This window comes from Mugil cephalus, chromosome 16 (genome assembly GCF_022458985.1).
Source record: "Mugil cephalus isolate CIBA_MC_2020 chromosome 16, CIBA_Mcephalus_1.1, whole genome shotgun sequence".
NCBI lineage: Eukaryota > Metazoa > Chordata > Actinopteri > Mugiliformes > Mugilidae > Mugil > Mugil cephalus.
Genome location: NC_061785.1, coordinates 14497370 through 14522368, shown reverse-complemented (window position 1 = coordinate 14522368; position 24999 = coordinate 14497370). Strand labels below are relative to the sequence as shown.

At 40.2% G+C, this 24999-nt stretch overlaps 1 protein-coding gene across 3 annotated transcripts in view; it reads left to right on the top strand.

Annotated features, from left to right (window-relative positions):
- The window catches only part of LOC125022682 (zinc transporter ZIP11-like), a 141374-nt gene that overhangs the window by 5190 nt on the left and 111185 nt on the right, over positions 1 to 24999 (top strand). For all 3 annotated transcript variants that reach the window (XM_047609544.1, XM_047609541.1, XM_047609542.1), the window contains exon 4: positions 22386 to 22544. In XM_047609544.1, coding sequence (XP_047465500.1) covers positions 22386 to 22544 — 159 coding nt within the window. The remainder of the gene's footprint in view (positions 1 to 22385; positions 22545 to 24999) is intronic.

The window sequence follows — 24999 nt, the reverse complement described above, 5'->3', positions numbered from 1 at the left end:
GTCCGGATGTCACGCAAGCAAAATGTTTAATTATGGTCTCCAGTGTGCCACCAACTTTATTAATCTGTATTGAAAGAGGTCTACGTGGGTTTTATCGAAGCAGAATTGCTCAAAAGGTGTAGCTGTGGCATCTGGAAGAACAGTAAGACTGAATGCTAAACAATATTGAAAGGTCACATACTTCCGTGTGGGTTATTCGCTATACACAACTATTTGTCACTCACTGTTTGCACTGATTTCACTAATTTTTGATAGCTGCGACCTCAAATATATCACATAGCCTCTTCATGACTGACTGCGTCCAGAAACGCCTCATGAAAACGAGTCACGAACAAACACTGTCAAAAATGATACACATTAAATTATTGCTCCGTGTGTAGATATGCGGCGAGCTCCCTACCAATACTGTCAAAACATGGACAAAGTTATTATGGTCACCAAGGCTCGGTCTTATTAAAGCTATGGGCCAATGAACAGCTTAATTAAGCGTTCCTGCTGGAATGGGTAAGTTGTACACCCTTTTCAAGCACAAAGAACTGTGCAGCAAGTAACAGTCAGTTTACTTGTGTACTTGTTTAATAGAATGACACATCAAGGGGCGCCATTACACTTTCTTTCAGTCTTTTTTAACTCGTTAAATTGATTTTGCAGTTTGTTTAATTAAAGCATACTTCTAGGCCGTGTGTGTGTGTATTCAGGTTTTTTTTTTGCTTAAAGACTGGATTGTTTGACCTGTGTTCCACATACAAACACAGTTTAGATTAGGGGTGGGAAAAAATATCAATATTGCAATATATCTCGATATTTTTCTTCTGATACAATATCATTTTTGAATGTCTTAATATATATATTAAAAAAAGAAAGAAAAAGTCATCAGCCATCACTTTTTCTGTACAAGTGCAGTAAACAGGAAATTAATCATTTGGATTAATATTGTTTTTTTTTTTTTGACTCCAATTGTCCAATGAATTATCAGCGTTATCTGATGTACATATATAATAAGTGTATTTTAAGACCATTAACATTTCTCAGTGAACTATGTAGAATATTGCAATATATCACAATATCATAATATTGCAATAATGTATCGTATCGTGAATCAGGTATCGTGATACATATCGTATCGTGAAGTCCTTGCCACTTCTGGTTTAGATCACTTAGAAGCTGACCCTTTTGCAAAACTACTAGCAGGGTGAAGATATGCAAAAGATCTTTGATGTGTTGAAGTTTACGTGAGGTGATTTTATGCAATCGCACACAAAGCCAAAACAGTGCCTGTGCTAACCTTGCTTGTTCAAAGAGCCTTTGTTTTTACACCATTCACACATAAAGATAAAATTCCACTATTGTGGAAGAGTAACTTGTGCACTTTGTCAGTGTACAAGGTCGTAGCCTAGAAGGACTGGTAATAGATTTGCTGCTGATCAAACTGTGTTGGTTATCATGCCTTTCAAACGGATGAAACAGTGAACATTTAAATGTGTGCGATCGAAGCATTAGAACGCTTCTGTACACGTTTTTAAGGGTAGCTTCCCCTAAAAATGACTGCCACGTACCCGTGGAAGTTACGCTCCGTTTTAATTCCGGTGAAACATAATTGCGACTCTGTGCTTGTTGATAATTGCAGCCTCGGATAATTGAGTCGTCGATAAGATCAATGCCAGTGATGAGGCACTGGCCACGCTTCCTTTCTAAAGGAAACATGGATCTAATCTCAGCCCTCTCTTACATTATCTCAGTTTCGTCCTTAACAGCTGCTCAATTTCATCTCGGGCTATGCTGCTGCTGTTATACATTTTAATGACATTGCATATGCATGGGGGCAGTCGAGTGTTTCTGTCAAGCATTTGCCTTTTTCTTAGTTTTGCACATCTCGCTGAAATATATTTTTCATCAACTTAGCCGCTCAGCACGAACGCTATGAATTATTGATCAGCCGAGTCTCCCCAACTTTACAGCCGCTTGTTGGCATAATATGCTTTTTCAGTAATTTAATTGAATGTAAGGTCAATTTTTTATGCCGTTACTTGCATATTATGTATAAGATTTTTTGCCCGCATCGTCCCGTAGGCAGTCGCTGTTGACACAACTGTGAAAATGCGGCTCTAATAGAAATTCTTTTCCGCATTTTTGTTGAATTATTGCACCATGTTTTCTCCTATTTGTAGCTCCATTATTGCGTTTGACTTTTAAGACACCGGAATAAAAAAAAATCTGTCCTGCAAAAGCTTGCGTGAAATGGAAATATTTTCTTTTTACCTACTTGTGAGGGAAAAATGTCTCCGGTATTAATACGGCATATATCGACAGAGACAGACTAAGTGCTGCCAGTGAAAGTGGCCAACTTCAGGTTTTGCGTTTGTTGAATATTCTGCCAAGAGGCGAGATTGCTGTCGCTTTTGCCATTTGTATTTGTCAAATTCAACTATTTAGTCTTATCACCTTCTGAGAAGAAGAAGAAGAAATAAAAGTGAGGCGGTTGAGTGTAGATGGAAAGAGGAATGGGACTAGATCAGTTCTCTCTTTATGCTGTTTTCAAAGAAGAACAGCCTGACCGGCCTTGGGATTGCTTTTTGGCTCCAGATGGAGAGTGAAAAAGGTCAAACAGATAGGAGCCAGTTTATGGAAGGGAGGCAGATATAGTGGGAGGAAATGATACACAGCATAAAGCGATTGTATTTTTTTCAGCCTTGGATAACTGACAGCCTAAGCAAAAAAGCCTTTCATTCTTCTTTAAACTGTTTTCCTTATCTTTTAAGTCATAGTTTCCCTTTTTTATGCTGGGAATGATACTTGCCTATAGCCGGGCTATTATTCAGCACTGATTGTTGAAAAAAAGCTTTAATTTTAAATTCATTGTTATGTCGTCTACCTCCTTTGTTTTAAAGAGATTCCAAAGCTGGACTCAGACTCAGGTCTGATATCGTAATGTGTGCAAGTGGCCCATACAGTTGTGTGAAAGATTTTCTTTGTGTAGAACTGATCTAGTCCCATTTCCATGTCCTTTCCATCTGCGCTCAGCCAAATGAAAAACTACAATGGCTGCTTCAAAGTAGAACTGAGCTGTACAACAGTTGTATTAATTTTAGAGTGTGTACACTGTTTGACCAATGGAAGAAACGTAAAAAAATTCTGTCTTTGTAAGGTGTCGGCTACATAGTTAGATACAAAATATATAAATTACACTTTTCACACTGCATTGGAGGTGCTAATTTTAATTAATTTATCATAATTTCTACCAGCATTCTCAGTTTTGAAGCTTTAGAAGCCTTGTAAGATGCATTCTAGGATCATCTTAGTTGTGAAGCTGTTTTTATTTTATTTTATTTATTTTTTTTAGCAATTGATGTTGTAAAGAAACTCACCTCAGCATGTTGTGAGCAAATTGTCAGCCTGGTAAGACACCATTGGGATTTTACAATGAAGCATGTTTCAACTGATACAGAGAAGAAAATTGGATAATCCTTCAACCAGTCTGAGCAGTTGATCCTTTAATGAAACTTAGCTCCACATTAGAGGAATCTAAACAGCCTGTGTCTCCAATTGTTGCAAACAAATCCTACTCCACAGCGCACAGATGAAGTGTATGACTATGTCACTGTCACCCTTCTGTCCATCACCGCTTAAAGCACATCTAAAAGATTTGATTGGCCTGGCAGATCTTTGCCAGAGCATGATTAGTTCCCAGTGGAAGGGTTTCAGACCAACCTTTCCACCCAGAACAAATTGTTGGTCCAGGAAGTTGGTCCGGATTCCCTGCTAGCAATAATATCTGATCATATACATCACTGTAAAGACAACAGTTTTCCGCTTACATATATATATATATGTGTGTGTGTATATATATAAACACACACACACACACACATATATGTGTTTAAGCATATGTAGATTTGATGATGCCAAGTGAAAACCCACTCAAGGCGTTGTTAAATCTTTCGTACACAGAGCTTGTTTGGTGCAGTTGCAGTTTGTTTTTTTTTTGCCTGTCACGGCTCAGTGGCAGATTGTGCTCTCAACTCGAAACACCAAATACATATTTCCCTGCAGGACAGTCGTGCTCGAGTCCTGCGCAATACGTTTAAGTCGGACAAGTAAAATAAATAGCGCATGCAAGGCTCGGTGGGTGTTCGAAGACCTGCACGTGTCATGCTTTTCTGTGATCTTGTGATTCAGATGCCATTCTGTTCCAATGCATTGCATCTGCTGTCCCCCCAACTCACATGCTCGGAATCCAACACATGCGAACACACACACACACACACACACGCAGACAGATTTAGATCCAGATGGACACACACATGCGCGTGCAAAATACAGTCGTTGTCCCTGCGGACTATCGCGTCACTCTGTCTCAGAACTCGGCGTCTCTCTGCTGAGATTGTTGGTGAAGGATCATAACAACTTACTATTATGTCTATGCTTCTCTCTCTTTATTCTATGGGCCCCACTTCTCTTGGCCTCTTTATGTAAGCACGCTGCTTATTCTTAGGCAGCTACAGCAAATTACATTAATGGACTACATTTAAGCCCAAATTAAGCCGTTTCTTTACAATTTAAATAAATGCCCTTTTTAGCTGGGACTCCAGCTAAGTCTCATGGAGTGCATTCATAAATTATTAAATTTTCATTGGCTATTTTTTCACATTGGAACCAACTGTAACCAGTGATCATGATTTGAGAAGTATTACCTTTTCTCCAAATGGTATAAGCCATTGTCAGCTGGTTATACCCAGCTTGGAGATGGGTAACTGCAGATGGTGTTTTCTGCCCTGGTGATTGGAAAAAAATGTATTTTGTGCGCTGTTGAAGAGCGCAGAAATGTATCTCGAGCGATACATTCTTCATCTTATAAAAACACATTCCCTTGCTCTTGATTTCTTTTATCAAGTACTTCTGCGCTGGAAATTGGTCTTAACTGGCCAGAAACCTCAGGGTACTAATATTGTCTTCTCTGGGATTCAGCACAACATGAAACCTCTGTAGAATAAAGCGCTGACCATATAAAATGGGTAAAGCTGTGGGATGCCACGATAGTGTGTTTTATTCCCTATCTGTGTCGCACACATTAAAAGATTAAATGCCAACGTCATGTGGTTGGAGGATGTTAGTAATGTCCACAATAGTAGCAAGAATAGTCACGTATTTCATCCCCAATAAATGAAAACACAAGCTAAATTAATTTCTGCCAGAGTCTGGGCTCATGTTATTGGTCATACACAAAAGATTGACCATTTTGTACCTTTGTGGCCTAGTGGACATGACTCGCATATGCCTGAATTTCAACAATATTCGAACGGCAGTGCTACAGGATACACATGAATGCATATAAATCATTTCAATCTTATACGTACAGTGATATGTCATCCTATCTGAACTGTGAAATACAGTATATTACACTAAACCAAGCTAGTAAAAACATGGACCCATTTTTATCAGAAAGCCTTTGATCACATACACTTGGACACTAATTAGGCATAACATTATGACCACCTTCCTAGTATTGCATAAGTCTCCCTTGCTCCTCCTAAACTGTTCGACTTGTTTCAGAGAATCAGAGAATGTACATGGCTCTTCTGAGGGTGCCCTGTGGTGTCTGATGACAGAATGTTGTAAATGAGGGCCTTTGGATCCTATTGGTTGAGGGGAGGGGCCTCTGTGGATCAGGGTTGTTACAGTGCAGCCCACACATAACTGATTTGTTTGGGATCTAGGGACTTTGGAGGCCAGTTTTGTGTGTATGGCAGTGTCAGGCAGCATCCTGCATCCATCATAGTGTCGATGCTATGTGGTCAGGGTGTCTGGTTTGGTCTAGGTGGGTGATACCTAAGGAAGATCCATACGAATGCCAGCTTCAGAAATTTCCCAGTAGAACGTTGAATTGTCACCAGATGGTCAGTGTTATCAGTGTATATCTCCTGTCAGTGGACTTAATGTTGATTGGTGTATTTATATTATTTGACCTACTTTACCCTTATTTTTCTGGTTTTCTTTGGTGGATGCAGGTGCTGAGTTGTTGGCAAATTATTATAGCTATTGTTGCCACCTGAAGTGTGTCATGTCCAAGAGAGATGGTTGTTAGTTGCATAAAATCAAGTCATGTTAAAAGAAATCTTCATCAACCCATTTTATCTGTTAGAGGTATAGCACTAACCTTTGGCCTCCTTCATCTGACAGTGAAAGTAATTAGCATCCAGCAAGGAATAGCTACATTAATAGAAATATGTGTTACTTTTCACTGTCAGTTACTCGTTTTATGGACTGTCCTTTGAAAGCATGGTGAGAATCTTTTTTTTTTCTTCTTTGACACCTTCAGTCTGACCATCACAGACGCTGAAATCAGGGAACCCAAGTTACATTCGCAACTGTTATGCTGTGCCATATTCCCAGTTGCTATAGGCTACCCCATCTCCATCACTATAGCTGCTCGCTCCCTTCTTCTTCTTCAAACAAAGACCTAATTAAATGGTACTCTTCAAGATTTGTAAAGCAGAAATTGGAGAAATTGCCTACCACAGCAGCAAAACGACCATTCATTCTCACAACATCCCGGGGCTCTCCGATCCCAAATTGGCAAGACGGGAGCATAAATATTTGAATTTAATAAATTTTGTCTGATGGCTGGTGGGTGGCCACTGCCTGGGAGTCATTTGTGCATCCTTATCTTTTATTTCAGACAAAAACCCAGTGAAGACTCCCTCAAATGGATGCTGATAGACTATGCTAAAAATGGTTTGTAGTGGTTAAAGTTATTTTAATATATATCATGGAAATGTCTCATCTGACACCAGATTTAAAACTCTGCTCTTCTGCAAAATACACACAAAAGTACATGCCTTTTTCTTAAGTTAATCATCACTGCATGAACTCTTTTTTTGGACATTCTTGAATTAATTTCATTTATGTTTGAAACATATTGTGCTGTAGCAGCATCCATCTGCGCTGAAGAGGTCGTTCCCTTCCTTGGTCTTGTCCTTGCCTTGTACCTTGTTCTTCCAGCTCGTAGTGTTGCACCATTTCTCACTACTAGCAGTGGAGGCCGCACGGAGGCTGTCATATTCAGCTTGGCAAGAAAAGCCCAGAAGTATGACTGGCATGTCCTGCACCAAGCCACAATAACACTGGCAGCACCAGGCAGGCTTAAGTCTTGCCACCCCTACAAGAAGGCAGCACAAGACGGCTGCATCCACCAGCATCCACCAATACATCAGGGACCCTGACCTGCCTCACCAACTATGGACCTTGCTGAACTGTCTATGCAGTGGGGTCAGCCACTTCAAATCATCTCTGATGTCCCTATTGGACAGTGCGGCATGTGAGTGTGGCGAGCCTGAAGAGACTGCAGAACATTTAATCACCAGCTGCCCCCTTTGCAGCCCATGCTTGGAAGCCGGCCACTTCGTCTTAGGACCAGAGACAAGGCTACTCAACAATGAGTTGGCTATCTGGTGCTAAACGAAAGAAAGTACTATAGGTTTAAACACATTGACTGTGGCCTAACTGAGAGTAGAAGGTTGTTTCCTATTAATTTTTACTTCAACACTGAATCTGAATCTTGGGTACCATTTCAGTTCTGTTGCATCCACAGATATTTGTAGGACTGTTGTAAGTGTAATGATAATCACTCGCAGTGCATCCGAAATATTTAGTTTGCAAGAAGATTCAAACTCATGACTTGCTTCACTCCTAGCACCATTTTGATTATAGCACAATATATATATTTATACCTCAAGTTCTGTGTAAAATCGTCTATTGTGTTACACTCTAATCATGCGCGTATGTTCACTTTGGACAGTGCCAAAACTAAAGATAGTTGAAAACTAAACTACAAAGCAGCAGGTGACAAAGAGCTTTCTCCGCCCGAAATAAAGCAATTATTTTAGAAGTTTAGCTCAGTAACTTGTTTCTGCCTGATGAAAGTACACTTAACCAGCGTGTTAATGTATTGGAGAGTGTTGAAGAATTGAAACTCAGTATTTGATTCCAAACGGAGCTTTTCTCTAGGTTTCTGCTGTGAGCGCTCATTATTACCTGCTGTTTCCTGGCTTGCAGGGATGACACGTTCATATGTGTAATTCATGTGCTGAAACACAGACTTTGCTTTTTGTTATGAACAAAGGCTTGTGCCAGCTAACAGCTTTTTATGTAATTACGCCATGGGAGACTTCTTGGGGTCTAATATTTCACAGAATGCGGCCCACGACACTTTTGCAAAGCTGTACGGTGACTTTGTGTGCCGAGTGTTGAGTAGACGAGGAGCTTCAGCAATCTGTGGCAGAGGACTGGTTGTTTGTCCATATGGGTTTTAGGCCTGTTGCCACGCTGTTCCAAGATAGTGAATGAGCTTCGACATCCTGATGAGTAGACGCTGTCCATCAAGAATACTCAGCAGAAGATAGTTGTTTCGGTGTAGTGCAGATATAATAATTAATATGTGTTTTCTCTTAGTTTTGCTTCACCTTACAAGGACTTACCTATAATGTGCCGACAATCCTCTCTGGGTGTGCATATAGAAATCAAAATGAACACACTTCTTCTGAGGGTGACTCTCAAGTTGCATCGAAATGATTGAATTCACCGGTCAATGTCAGACGGCTGCATCGAGTGGCTGTGAGGCCGTTCTTGAAAGAAGATGTTTGGTAGTAGGAGAAAAAGGGATGCTAGAAAACACAACGTGGGGTGGCGTTTTTATTGAGGACAGATCCGACTGTAGGTGTAACCTGCTGGGCGGCTTAAGCTGCATTAAGCCGCAAATCCCGGAGGGTGTTCACTTTTGTCTAAACCGTATCTCCCTTTCTCTTGGACTTACATGGGGAGTTTTATATTACAGTATGGTGCCGAAAATAGACGCTGCCAGTGGGGATACGGATGAGCCAACCAACACCTACAAACCCATGTGTGCTATTAACCCCAAGGACGTTGAGAAAAGTTGAAAATGCATCCAATTCTTATTGTTCCTTTGAATATAGTCATCCTCCAGTGCTTCCGGCTGAAGCCCCATTCATTCCTTGGTTGCAAACATATGCCTTTAGTGATGGAAGAAATTGATAATAAAATGAATGTATTACAACACAAAGAATACTTTGGAAGTAGAAATGACTGCCCGAGGAGCTGATTTTAGACCACAATGCTAAAAAAAAAGGTTTATCAGTGGACCGTAGGTTCAGGCCATCATTGTGTTGCCTTGTTCATTGATACTGACGTATGCAAATCTCCCAGACTGTGTCTTTAAAGAACTAATTTAGTGTACAGTTAGAATTATAGAAAGGTGTTTGTGTGTTGTCATGACAAACCGTCGCAAGTAAGCAGCACACATGAAGTAAAATGTATGATTCAGCCATATATTTTTGTGTGTCAATTCAAAGCTTAAGTGCAACCAAACTAATTGAATTACATTAATTTTTCATTCTCCAGGAATCCACTTTAAAAGTCATGGAATTAATGTCAACATGTTGTCCATGTCATCACAGCTGCGTAATGCTTTCCCTACCAGGCTTAACAGTTTGGAGTCACTTTATCCTTGAATGAGGCCCTATATCTCTTGCAGCACACTTTACCAGCCCTGTGGCCTTACAGCCACTTGGAAATTGGCTGAATGTCACTGGTCAAATTAGTATTCAGAGATGGAAACATCATGCTTAACGTTCGTTAATATCCCCGCTAGCAAGAGCGCAGAGCCGTGGGATAGCAGGGCAGATTCCAGTCTTTGCCATCTTGGCTGCTGGTCCTCTTCCCGTGACATTTACTCAGTAATATCTGTGCATAGCAGCTGTCTTTGGAATAACTATTTGTTCTCAAGGTTACCACCTTTACACCCAAGTGCAAAGACCTGTTGGAAACTGACAAGCTAGAAGACGACTTGAGAGTGACAATTTCCATTTTAAACAGTTTTTAAAATGTTTGAGAAAATCCTGAGAATCCTCACTGATACGTCCCTGAATATGCCCTTTTAAGCTCCATAATTGTAAGGTGTTGTTTGGAATCGACTGGAATTGATTTTAGGTGAGAATATATGAAACTGCGAGGCTGCTTGAAATGTTGGCTTAGTTCGTCGCAGCATGGCCAAGAAAACCTATTGAATGGATTACCATGACATTTTGTACCAAGGAATTCAATTGATTACAAACGATTGCTTCTCTGAGAGAAAGTATTGGTTGCAGCTAAGACAGTATTCAGATAAGAAAAGATTAAAGTAAATTTACGAGATCAAGAGATATTTCACACTTAGGAAGGCATTTGATTATCGCCTGAACTTTGAAGGGACTTTGCAATAAATGGGCCTATTCAGATGATGGAAGCTATGACAGATGCAGAGATATTGCTCGTTGCATCTACAGGGCTGAATACTACCCTAGCTCTGCAATTTCTTTCTAACACGCTCTTGTGGGAGTGAACACTTATTGGAAGACTGCTTCCTTTTTCTGAAAGCTACCAATTTACAGTTTAAATATGTTGTCATGAAAGTCAAACAACCTAGATTCTGAGGTTGTCCTGTAAAGTTCAGCTTTCCTTGCGGTTCTGTGCATAAGGTGAAGACAGGGAACACTTACTTTCACTCCCCTTGATTTTATTCATTGAGTTACCTCTCTATCAACACACATCATACTTTTAAATTAACCATGCATATTTGTTAGCGCATCCGTGAATACACTGCATTCATTTATAGCTCTGAAACAATTCCTTCTTCTTTCTACAGTATAATCCGTTAAAAAATATATCTTGTGGGCTTTGATGATCTTCTTCGCTTTCTCCTGAATGATTAGCAGCAGACTTTTCAGCATGCAGGGCATGCAGCGCTTTCTGTTCTTCCTCTGACTCTCGATGGGAGCGCGTGCTATTTGATCCTCCTTCAAACAGCACTCAGGTGATTGCCTCCGCCTCCTCAGGCCGCACAGTATGGATGAGAATGTATGAGTTTTCCACGGGCTCCATGGGCACATCTGGTCTGCCGTTCTCCTGTGACTGCCAAGCCACTGAAGTGGGCTGCCGATCCTTCATGGGCAGTTCCCTCTGCTGAGCCATGTCACCGCTGGGCGTGTCGGGAACAATGAAGAGGGCGGCCACGCGGTCAATCGCCGAAGCTGCACCGAAGGAGATTGACCGTGTGGGTCTCTTGTCACCAGCAGTGAAAATAATTCAGAACTTCTCCTGGATTAAGATGGGAGACCCACGGCTTGTTGCTGCTGGGATGCAAGCGGGGACTTGATCACCCCAGCTGGGTCAGACCTGAAACCCCCAATGACCCCAGGAACTCCACTGAAGATGCATCCCAGCGCATCGTAGCAATGTATCTATTAACCTGATTGGCAGAAGCTCTTGTGTTACTGCGTGAAAACACACAACTCTTATTTGCTGCTTATTGCTAAGCACACTGGGTCTCTTCCTGTCAGCATGCTGTAGTTAGTTGTAACTGTATCGAGGACTGATGGGTGATACTTGTATTCAGTATGTGTGGAAACTTTTTTCAGTCACTATCTAGATCCAAAAAGAGGACATCTGTAGTTGCACTTGAACTGACAGCTTGGTTGAGTTGCAAAAAAATAAAAAATAAATAAAATAACGAGGGTGCAGAAATTGCAGTAGAACACCTGGATAATTTCTCTCTTATCCTTATTTCGTTTGCTAACCCCCAAAGCACTCCACACTGCTTGCCTGCTGACTGCGCTCTCTTATGTGTTCTCTCAGAACACATAACAGTGTGGAACGTGCACTAAACCTCAGATTATGGTTAATTATGTCCTTAGAGTCTGCTATACGAATGTAGTTATGCACAGATAAATCCACATGTGCCTACTGCAGTCATTTCTCAACCATTAAAACATGGAAAGGTCATTAAAAAATGAACTAACTTGAAACAAAATAACAACAGAGGGAAACAGAAACGTAAAAAAACAAAAAAAAAAAACACATGACAAATAATGAGGCTTTTATTGCTGATTTTGTTGGATTCTTAATTTTCTATAATCTAGTTAGTCTAGTTTCTCTCTGTCTGTTTGAGTGACTGAACTGTGATTTTACAGGATAGTTGGATACATTCCCTCCTCCCATATATTGCACCTCTAATCTATAACACCTTAAATACATTCTGTTGTTTTCCCTGCTATCTCCATAAACATACCCGACTGCCATAAAGGCAGCAAAGTAGGAAAGAGAGGTAGGTTTAATGTCCTAAATATTATCCTCGGATCAGCGGAGTATGTGAATGCTCCTCAAGAGTGACACAGCGTTCCCTGTATGTATGCAGGCAGGCATATCAAAGGCTTTGACATAAAGCTGAGCATAAAGTCACCATGTCTCAGTGGTTTTAGTCAGTGTTTGACTGCAGATAAACCCTTTTGCAATAATCAGGATTGAGAGAAAGGGCCACTTTATTCATTACTGACCTTAATGTCAGTGTGGAATTTTAGAATGTTATGTTCATGGTGCGATTAGACCGGTGGTTCCCAACCTTTTTTCCTTGGAGCCTCTCCTACGTGTATCTATTTATTTGCTCAAATTAACATTTAAATGGCTCTTTTCTAGTATGAACATTTTCTTTTAACACACACAGACACACAAAACTTAACAAAATAACTGGGTAAAGGTGGGCTTGCCGTGACACATAACAGGGCCGTTTTTCACTAGCAGTGAAAATAATTCAGAACTTCTGCCGGTCCCATATCAATGTCGTCACGTTCATTCATAAACTAATGACCACCTTGAGCTTGCATACTTCTGACCGGTGATGAAATCTCAGGAATGATCTTTGTGACAGCCAGTCCGAAGTCCTGGTGGATGTCAAGCCTGTTGCGGGCTTTTGTCTTTATTGCCGCAAGGGCACTGAAGGCTGTCTCAGACAGGTATGCAGTGCTGAATGGGAAAATGTTTGACCATCCATAACATTTTGTAACCTGGAAATACCTCTTGGACATTGAATCGACTTGGAGGTCTGCAATCTCATCTTCACACCCGAGGTACTCCACGTCCCCGAGCTTTGAAATGTAGGGACCCATCACTCACGATTCCTTTGACAGTTATTCCTCGATGTCGGTATTGCAGGATTTGATTTTGTCACGGAGCAAGTTCATGTGTCTGGTGAACTTGGGAAACGGCGCTGCCAGGCTATTTCTTCAGCAGTGCTCATAGAAGTGCATAAAAGCATAGAGGGCATCTTTGCAATGCATTATGTTTGATCCAAGACCCTGCATCCGCTTGTTGGTTTTGTTGTAAAGAGTCAAAGTGTCTTGTCAGGTGAGCGGTTTTGATGAAAAAACGCATCCGTCAGCTGCTCGCACAGTTCTATGAAACACACAAGGATTTGTCCTCGGGATAACCAGTACACCTCCTTATGCAACAGCAGGGTTTGACGCACTTCATCCTTACACAGTTGCACAAAAAGTCTCTCGTTAGTGGGGCAAGCCCTGATGAAATTTCCCATTTATACCATTTTTTCCATGTATTCATAAAACATAGTGTACATGTAGGGAGACACATACAGTGCTGGTGGAAAACTGGTGACTGGTCAAACAGGTGAAAACAAGGTTTGCCACACCCCCTGTGATCTCCGGACTCCAGATTGGGAACCACTGGATTAGACGGTCCTGGCACTCCATGAAACGACAAAAGGACAATCACTGAATCACTACTCTGCAAATGGTAGTTTCATGATGTAATTATCTCGAATGAACGCACTTGTAGCGACTGATGACCAGGCAGACAGGCAACTGATCCGCTATCTGCAGAACTGATTTCTATTTTGAGAAATCAAAGATTCCTTCAGATAAGGAACCTGAATTATGTATTTTTCCTTGATTACCGAGGAACAGCAATACAGAAACAAGAAAGTGAGGACTGTTGCGGGCAATTCTTACATTTCGTGGCGGCTGAAGAGCCCAGTGAGAGGGATTACGTGAGGGGTGATGACAAATGGATGCCGGCACCAAGGAACAACATTGATTAAAGTTAGTAGAAAGAGATAAAGAGGGAGAAAGTGGATGCCTTTGAAAGTTCTTGAATGGGCAATAGCAGGGAGTATGGAACGGAAGAAATGTTACAAAGGAAGATGAATTGATCGGAGGGGGGAACTGGAAGATGGCCTATTCTCCTTGGACATTTTTCCTGGAAATGCAGGGCACTGAAAGAGAACGATGAAACTGGGAACATACATGCAATCAGAGGAAAATCTGAGCAGAACCCCTTTGAGGCTCAATTTAGTATAATCTTCATCTGTAAGGCTACTGGTGTATTAGAGAGCAAATCTGTAAAGATTGCGGGAGGAAAATATGCAGGTTATAATCTGTTTGGCCCTCGAAGGGCATATTTGCCTCACGTGCAAGTATTTCACAGTGGCAGTTTGGTAAATTAGGTCTCGGGGATAGGGCAGCAGTCAAGCTGTTTTATCACATCAATCAAAATATCTGTAGCTCCCACAGGCCGTTATTAGATGAAGCACAAATCACTGCATTAAAAACAGCAATAAATACTGCAGTTATGCAATGAGTCGCCTATAGCTCACTATATATTTCTGCTGTACGCATCAGAGGGACTGAATTCATTAGCACGATCCTCAAGCTCAGAGGCTATGTGTACAGAGGCTATACGACTATAAACCCATCACATGACTGCATATATATATATATATATGTATATATTGCTTAATTGATGTTCTTTGCTCATGTGTATGGTTTGCACTGGTATTTCAACACCGGCTATGATCTTGGATGTTAAGTGTGGAGATGTGCGATGGTTTTGCTCTTGCCTTGGTTGGTTTGGATAAAATCATTGAATATTTGTTGGTGTTTTTACCAACAGTGGCAGGTTGGCTGCCAGTGTGGTCGTCCAGACACCATATCCCAGTGGTGACATTTCTCTATATTTACTTTTGGTTTGGGGAGAACATTCAAAACCCTCATACATACCTTTTAACCATTTTCCTGTTCCTATTTCCATCTTTTCTCACTGTCAGTTTTACTGTGCTTTGACAAATGACTCAGTTTGTTTGTCTGACCAGGAATATGTTTGCATTGGTAACCACAATAGGAGTCCTTTGGTTGTTGGGTAAGCAACCCATTAGAAGGCTAAACAGAGGGTTGCTATAGTAGTTGCTGAAGGTTAGGGTTAGGATTAGTCAGCAGAGTTCACTCACATAAATTAGTTTGAAAAATGTAATAAAATTAACTAAAATATTGACATCTCCCCCTATTTGCAAATACAATTTTTCTTGCACCGTGCACCCTGTAAAGTATTAACAAAAGTATATCCATATGAAATCCAGCGCTACATTTGTACAATATACATTGTATGCACAATGCTTAATATTTACATCCAAAACTGGTTTATAAAAGTTTAGGGTTTGATCATGAGTGGTGTATATTTATATAAAGTAGTAGTAATTAGGAACTGGTATCAACATTAGACAGATGTTTGAGAAGCCTTGAGACTCAGACTTAATGAGCCAGAGTGAAGACTGTGAGATGGACCTGGGGTTTGGCTGCAAATACAATCAGAGAGGGGATGAAGAGAGATAAAGGAAAAAAGGAACACAAGTACTTTGCCGGTAGCAGAATGAAAAAAGACGCCATAGATACGAAGCAGGGATGAAAACGCTTGGAGACTTCTTTTCCTTCTATTGTGTCACAGACAGATTAAGTAAATTTAGCATGTTGACACCAGGAACCTCCGTCTGATATCACTGTCATATCACCCGTCGCCGTCTTTTGAGTAGCTGCCATTAGGGCTATGATCAGAGGAAGTTGTCATTAGCATGATTAGATGCTCTGTTTGCTCTCTGGTGTCACAGAAGATGTGAGTGTAGTGTGAGGTCATGTTATTGTAGCATTGTCTAACATAATCTGCTAGCGCTCACTGTCACATGGAGCAACCGCTGTGTTAAATGGCCAGTTACTCTTCAAACCACCTTACAATTGTCCATACTAATGAAATGAAACCTACCACAAAAACGCAATCTGTCTTCATCTCTAATGACATTAAAAACTGTTATGTGAACTATTTAAATTAGGGCTTTTTCTTTTTCTGTAAGTGACTATATTGAGAGGTTTGCAGTTGATTTTCCACCTCACAATCAAATATAATATGAACCGATCACCGTGGACCTGGGAGACCTACACAATGTTAGGAAGGTGGTTGTAATGTTGTGCTTGATTGGTGCATCTGTTCAAAGCAGCCATTATGGTTGGATGACAGGATGAATGTAATGGCCATCCACAAAAGCAGAAAGAGTCAGTTGCCATTAGTTGTGCTGTTTTATTTTTGTCATTTCAATTACTGCACACTAATGCACACAGTCAGTTGGAGTCAGGTCATATTACGCACATTCTGGTTGGACTGGTCTCTGTCTTTCAAGAAACAGGACCTGAAATAAATTATGCTGAAGCTGTCTCATGAATTGGTGCTGAAAAGCCTCACCAACTCATAAATCATATTCGAGAACTGTACTATCTTTTGTGCAGTTGTGCTCTTCATATGTTAATAGCATAAAGTATCTGTTCATACCGAGAGACTAAAAACTGAGGCGCCGTTTATTTTAAGCCTCAAGGTTATTTGTCACATATTACTGAAAAGGTGTAGAGTCTAAGCTGTAACGTTTTAGCAAAATTAGATTTTCACATTAAATAATTAAATTCACAAATGTCAGGGCATGGACTGATTGGCAAATTTATTCAGACTGAATAAATATTTGGTTAGCAATAATGACAAGGCTCTGAGTGTGACTAAAAATGCCATTAAGAGTGCTGCAAACACAAAGTTGCTGATTGCGTTCCACTTTTTAGGATTTTAATATATTGCCCAGCCCTAGCAGCCATTTAACTGTTCTTAAGCTTAAACAAAGACACGGGAAACATCTTCTTTTTTCTCAATCATAAAGAACGATATAAAACCAAATGTAGGTCAACATACTAAGTGCTGCTGCTAGATATATTTTAATTTTTACTGAAATAGCTTGACAAAGGGAGATTTATGCTCATATATGCCCTATGTAACCCTAACCCTAGGGTACACATGGGTATGCATCCCCATTGTTTCTAGGGCCTACAGTATCCTGTCTACCTAATAGTCAAGGTATTCGTCATGAAATAACTATAAGGTCAATGGTTTACTTCCTGGCCTGGGGACCTTCGATGGAGGTCACACTCCTCTTTCTGTGGCTTAATGTCGAAATCTGTTTGTAGTCATTTTTCATGTGATCATTCACCCAAATGCATACAGCTTCCTCTATGTTTAATAGTACCAGTAAGATGAAATGGAAATTATTAATTATACCTCTAGGACATTTAAATTATGAATTCCCCTGCTCACCACAATGTAATCTTTGTGCACCTTGCTTCCTGCACTCTGGATTGCTGCTAATTAACTTGCAGACAGATCCCCTTGTTGACTCAGTTGGCACAGACCCACACGGTGTTTTGCAGATTGCAAAGGTGCCCTCTTGATGGGTAGTTTAAGGAGGTAAATATGAAGAGAGACAGTGTGGAAGATGAAAAAATATCATCATCATTTCTGTGATTATGTTGTACTTTTTCTTTTTCTTTTTTTTTTGCTGCTGGTACGGCCAGGCTTGAGGTCAAGTTGTGAAAAAGGAAAAACGTCTTTAACAGGTTTCCAACTGAGCATTGGAACATGCATAGCAACAAAATTGTGCTGCTTCATAGAGTTCATTGGTATAGTTGGAGCCAGTTGCTATGTTTGAGCAGACATACTGATTGGATGAAACTACCTGCTATGTGAAACTAATCAAAGTGAAGCAACACTGGTAATCCACTCTGTAATGATTAGACTGCTATTTGTACTATAATTATATGCTTCTTAAACAAGTGGACCAATTTAATCTAGGGCTGTGCTTTGAAGAGTATGTGAAGAATTGATTCAAACCAAACACGATACGTACGACTCTGGTAAAAGTTTATCGAGTTTGAAAAATCTATTTACATGAAGCAAATATTCATTCTGCCATTCTAGGTGAAGCATTTTTTTCACTCTTGCTGTGGTCTGACAAACCCAGTTGTCATAAATTCAAGACGTTTATGACAGCTACACCTAAATCTGTCAGATGTGGTCAGGATGGGCTCAGTGGGCACATGAATACAATTCCAATGGGTTTCTCTTATTTCTAAAAAAAAAAAAAAAAGAAAAAAGTTTTATCCTCTCACTGGTTACGTTAACCATGAAATGTCATGGCTTTCTCATAGCTTAGACTGTATGTAGTGTGGGAGTGTGGCTCATAATTTTTGTTGTTATTTATTGTTGTGAAACTTGCAGTTGACTAGTCTAGAAGGTAGCCTGAATTTATTGTCGTGTTTATTGTCATATTCTGGTCAGAATTGAGTCCGGCAATGCAAAGCTAGCGGTAGACTCGTCTAAGAACAGAATTAAGACTGACATAAGACTACGGCATAGTCAACATGCCTTGGCACAACAAGAACTATTAACAATGAAATTTCGATTGTTGCCTGTGTATGGGTGCACTTGAACACACTGCAAAAGCGACAGCTAATATTTTAGCTAGAACCTACCGTCTTCGCCTGTGTGTGAGGCAATAACTCTCCATGCTTGCAGGTGGCACTGCTCTGTATTTGTCAATTGGAAGGTGAAACTGGAAGCGCTTCATCGCAGGTGGCTATGTTTAAAAAATGTTCAGTTGAGATCACCTAATACTGTACTACACGCTATATACACACTGATACAGCCAACCAGAGTGTTCTGACTAGTGATTTAAAATGCTCAATGGGCAAAAAACTCATTAGCAAGGGTGAGACTAGAGAGATAGCCTAGTCTAGACTGTCAGAGACTGTCGGCGACTGTTAGCTCCAGACTCCACAGACAGATGAGGTCCGACAACATGAACCTTCACACAACAAGGACCACATACCCCAGCATCGTCTATTATTTACATTGCACTGCAAGATGTGATGTGTCACAATGTGATTCAGCTCAGGTAAAAAAAAAAAAAGATTAATCGACCGGCACACCGTGTGTTCACTCTGGTATATTCAATTAGAGCAGAAGAGTGCAGCTTTGCAAATAAACCCTGACATTTAAGAAGGTAATGTGGGGATGTGGGGTTGGGGGTTAATCCCTGCACAAGCAGAGTAAAACAGACAGAACCACCAATTAAACACCCGGATGAAATTTATTGGATAAATCTGTGTGGCACACATTTTACTCAGTATGACCATTTGGGATTGATCGGTTGCCCTACTTTTTCTTTGCCATAAATACAGTCAAATGAAGTTGATATTCTTCTATGTTTGGCTTTCTGCTTCCTCTGCTTTGCCTTGTGCTGCCCACTGGGTATTAAGCCTAAAAGCAGAATATCTGACATTCACATCATGTGAACTTTAGAAGTAAGGACCGATTGCTTCTGATTGCCAGCCTAAAAGTGCTGTGACCCCACACAAAGGCCGAAATGTTCTGTTTACGAGCATCAGCCAGGCCGTACAGCACGGAGAACACGGGGGGATCATTTTGGAGTGGGGAGAATATATCATTTGTCCTTTGCAATCATGGTGAGAATGTTATAGCCTACAAGCTTTGACAGTTCGACACAAACCAGAAACTTTTCAGCTCCCTGGGTTCCATCTCGAGCCAAACCAAATGAGCTGCTGACTCTTTTACATTGTCATATAAAGCTGACTTCGAGTGCTCCAGCTGGATGCGGCGTATCAATATGCTGCCATTACTTTTGATTGGCAGGGTGGTCTACAGGCTCATGTTTCACATTTCTGGTGCTGATATCGTGTCAGGACGCCGGAATGAGAGGAGCCGCGGGAGCCCAAACAATTGAAAAAACGGCTTGTGGCAAATTTTCAGCGATGAACAGCAGAGATACTCTGTGTGCACACATGTAGTTTGGAAAATGTTTAGAAGTCCTCTCACTTTGAACTTTGACTGTGTGAATTTATGTTTATTTGGTGTAGAGTGTCTACAGGTGTCTCTGAAAAGCCGCTATGACCAGTGCAGATTCTGCAGAATGCTTCTGCTCGTGTCTTCGAGAAGACTGCATCAGCCCAGTCCTCTGACCTTTTGTAGCGGCTTCCTGTCCATCAAAAAATCAATGTATTAAATGTTACTGATAAATAGATCAGAAAGTTAAACGCTTTACTGATCCAACGGGAAATTCAGTCTCCACTGGCGTAGTACACAGAGCCGCACGTCTTGAAAACAATGTTAGGGTTAGGTAGCCCTAGGGTTAGGTAACCCTAACCCTAACCCCCTAACCCCTTACCCTAGGGGTTAGGGGGTTAGGGTTAAAGTATACTTCATAAAAAAAAAGTATAGTTAATAAAAAAAGTAAAAATAAAAAGTTAAAGTTAAGATAAATACATTCTAAGGTAAATAAGTTATGACACATAAAAAATATCTACGTACTGCTGGTTTACTGAATGTCCTACAGACCTCTAACTCTCATTTTTCTGTATATATGGATGTCTTCTATCCAAAACACACTCCTAAAAAACTTGAGATGTGATCCAACTCTTAGGTGTTTTAGGTCAAGGCTTTGAACTTCTTGTAACTTTGTTGCAATGATCCTCCAGTGATCTGATATTCAATTTAAACATCTCTTAATCACTTTTAATATTCTGGGTTTTTGTCAATTCACACTTACTCATGTTGGCTTAAGCACTTTCTTGAAGGCTCCTATAACAAAAGCCTTATTTCATTTTTATTTTATATATAAAGTATTTCTATAGCTGCATTGTCAGTATAGACCATGCCTTATGATAGAAAGATGCTTTCAAGGTCAATTGAATACACTAGGCACGTGCACACAAAGACATCCCGCTTCACTTCACTAAAATATATCGTGAATGGCTTATTACAGTCGGATGAGGAGGTGGGCGGTCAGTTGCTACTTGTTCTGCTCCATGTGTTACCCTTGAATATGAATATGTATGCTGCTGTTATTATTATTTTTTTATATAATATATACAGGTAGTTTATAATATTTAATATCATTCTGCAAAGCGCCACCTCCTACTACTGGAATATGTCTGTGACTGTGACTCCAGATCTTTGTATATCCTATGAACAACCTGAAGCAAGGTCAGGTGGACTTGCAGTAGAGTTTCTTGAAGACCGTTTATCCGTTTTCTAGTTTGTCAGTAGTTGCTTTACAGTCACATTACAGTTCAGGCATGTCAGAAAAACAAACAAACAAACAAAATAACAGATCTGTATTACTTTATATTGTGAAAAGTTTATTATTAAAATATGTTATAATAAGCAATTTTTACATTGTAGTAACATACACACAAGGCACCTTCCTTAATACAACAATATTCTAATTGCATTAATCTAATTTGCCTTGTCTAAATCTAATATAATTTGATTTAGTTCATGTGAGAAGGTCTGTGTTTGGGTTGATACTGAGCATACTGTGAGTGTTCGTATACACATTTTTTTTAGTGCTGCCAAGCAATTAAAACTTTTAATCAGATTAATTGCAGGGTTGCTGTCGATTAATTCAGATTAATCACGATTAAATGTCATTCATTTCTAATGTTGCAAACCGACTCCAGAAATGTAAATGCACTTGTCATATTTACTAAACACCTTCAACAGTTTCAACAAAACAGCTCAACAACTTTTTGTCTCTTTTTTAAATAAACATTTATCCACATTACTGTGGCCCTGTTCCTCCTCTACTAAGCTACTAAGACAAACCAACTTGTTGACATTGTCTGAGAGGAGAGCTGATTGCTTCCTATTTACAATGCTGCCTGCAGGAGTGGCCAGATATTTACAAGCCAGCACTGAAAGCTTGTTTTTGTCTTTGTTTGTCTTGGTTTGTCGCAAGCCGGGTGATGCGTTAGCCGAAGCGCTAGCAGAATTCCAAACTAACGTATGCTTCGCGTTAATGTCGTATTTTAGACTGGGGGGTTTAGGTGAAAAGAAAATTTCTTCCTGCAGAGTGTTCATAATACTCTATGTCAGCCGACTTTTTTCGTATTGTTTTTTTTTTCTGTGCTGTTTAGCGTCTTCCATCTTTATCCTCACTACCGTGAGAGACATGATCTTTCTGTGCTGCAGATGAGTTAAAAATTTTCATCAGATTATTCGTGATGGTGGATTAATCTGCCTTAACGCATTCATTTTGACAGCCCTGCTTTTTTAAATGCAGAAGGTTATACAGAAGGAATAACCATTTGGAGGTTTGTTATGATGTACATTATCATGTTAAACATTTCACGTTGTAAGAACACATAGTATATTTTGTATAGTGTACTTTTTGTATAGTGTCAGTACTATGGGGTCGGGGTACCTGGTCGGGTCTAGGTGGGTGGGTTCTCTCCTCCTGTCAGTACTTTTAATGTTATGTTTGACCGTTGTATGTTTTATACTCTGTATAACTTATATATTCCTGTTTTCTTCCTTTTCTTGTGTCTCAGGTAATGCTGGCTGCTTCCTACTGGTCGTTGCTGGCGCCGGCGATTGACATGGCGGAGGATTCGGGGAAATACGGCTCATTTGCTTTTGTGCCTGTGGCGATTGGATTCACACTCGGGGCCGCATTTGTTTACTTTGCCGACCTGGCCATGCCCCTGCTGGTAAGAGCCCGACGCAGGGAACTTCCACACATACAGTATTACATTATTCTTTATATGATGCAAGTGAATATAATGATGAGTTGAAGAGAAAGAGAGAATACTACGGTCAGACTGCACAGAAACCACTCATATGCGCTGGACCAGTCAAAAGCCATTTTACTTTGCTCATATATAAACAATAAAGTCATATTATATTTTCCCTGAAGGAACAAACAGTAAGGTAAGTGACAAAAGAAAACAGTAACAAGGTTATAAGGAATGATATTGCTGTGTTCTCTCTTGACATTAGATCTAGTATAATAGCAACAAGAAAAGGTGAAACACAGTGACTTTCTACTATTACTGTTGGGTTGAGGGCACAGATACGCAGCCCTTCATGCTCATGAAATGTTTGTAGGTGACTCTGAAATGCTGATAGACTGAACAAGGTTGTCCTTTGTTGAACCTTCCTTGCAGTAGTCTTTTGTGAGTCTTAGATAATTGCATAATTGCTGCTGAGAGCAAACGCTGGTTGATGAATAGAAAATACGGTAGAGGAAATTAGTCTGGGCCGAGTTCTAGCAAAATGTATCTCAGAGGATTAGTCAATAAGGAGTTACTTGTACCTTGTGGAGAGGGTAACTTGAAGTCCTTTGCATTTTGTTAACTTTTCTCTTATCTTGCTGATGGCCAACACAAGCCGAATGTTTTGTTAAAAAAAAAAAAGAAAATTAGACAACAGGGGAGATCAGCTCACAAGAGCCTAAGTCTGAACTTATAATTTAATAAATGGTTCAACTACCGTGACCTTCCTTTCAGTTTTACATCAAACCTCTGTATTATTTGCAAGTCCTTTTTAGAGAGTCTAATTAGAAGGTTCTTTTCAAAGTCTGTGCTTTTTTTCTATTTTAGTTGTGAGTAGTGTGTAATTACGTAGTGCTTTTCTTCAAAACTTCCTCGGAAATTACTTTCAAGGGAAAAATTAACAAGTCACAGCATCGAGAAACTCAAGTAGTACCCAAAATTATTACAAAAGCTGTCTCGATGAATTAGGGTTTTCTTGTGTGTGCCTGTCACATTGACTCCCACACGGGGAAATTAGTTAGTGTCTGAAAAAGTGAAAACTTTAAACAAAACATTTCCATTCATTTCGGAATTAGCACTAAGCTTTGCAGTTGTGATGTATTGTGCTGCCAGGACAGTGCTTAGACTCGGCCGCTGGTCTTGCGTATTAAGTCTCTGGTTTGCCAGAAAAGTGTCACAAAATGCGATGAAAGTACTACTGCTCATTTATCAAAAATATTTTACAATAAATAACCAGCAGGAAAAGTCTACTTGAACCAAGTAAACTTGCTGTTAAATTTGTGATATACCGAGTGGTCTGCAGCCAGTTTTTGCCTATGCGGCATGGTGATTCTGTAACAGAACAGGTCGGTCAAAGAGATCTTTCTGGTTGATCAGCAAAGAGTACCAGTGCACGAGAAAGGAAATGAAAGTGACGAAAGTAAAACTATCCTCATTTATATCTTCATCTTGTCTGAACATTTCAATACTGTTCACACTTAATGTTTGATCATCGACGGTAGAATGACTAAATTGTAGACGTACTTATCCACATGACTGTATATCAAGATGGAAGCAAAACTGCTCCTCAAAAGTGAAGCCAAAGCAAGTGGAGCTCCCCCTGGTGACTGGCTGCAGTACAGGTCACAAGCTCCACCTCCTCCATGTTAATGGGTAGGATTTGGGTTGAACTAAACCACTAAAATACACGTCAAATATTTTTTTTTCCAAGGATACTTCTGTCATTTAGGTAGGTACCAGTCACCATGATAACTGCTCCCCTTTCACATCGAAAATACCGGGTTGACATGGGATTTTCAAACACGTTGACCTGCCTTTGGTGTGCTTTCACATTGCCTTCTCATACGTCATCGTGTCGACAACATCATCATTGCACATTTAAGTAAACTACACTACTAGGTAAACAATGGACAGCATAGTGTATTTTTTTGTTTGTTGATGACCTGAAGAATGGAGCAGTCAAACCCCCGCTCTTTCAAAAGTCTGCTGATATTCGATAAAATCACCGTGTCCCGCACAGTGGCCGATATCTGCCGCAGAATCTCATTCATTTCTAAAATTGAAATTAGGTCATGAATCTTTCCCAAGAAGTTTTACGCAACTCTGGATGGCATGTAATGTGTGATCATTAATAACCTTTTGGCTGAACGACAAGATGGAGCAAGGGTATTGATGTGCCAGCGCATCAAGAGATGTACGGCTCTTGAAGTACAAAAAGTCAATTATTCTCTTTTGACACTTTCCCATAGTTATCTCTGCTTCGTAACTGCTCACTTCAACACTGTCGATTGCAATCAAAACATCTCCGGGCCCTTGAACGACCTGAGTTTAACAGAGCAGGGATGACAAGGGATGGGACTGAGGAGGACAGAAATGTGATGCAGCCACTACA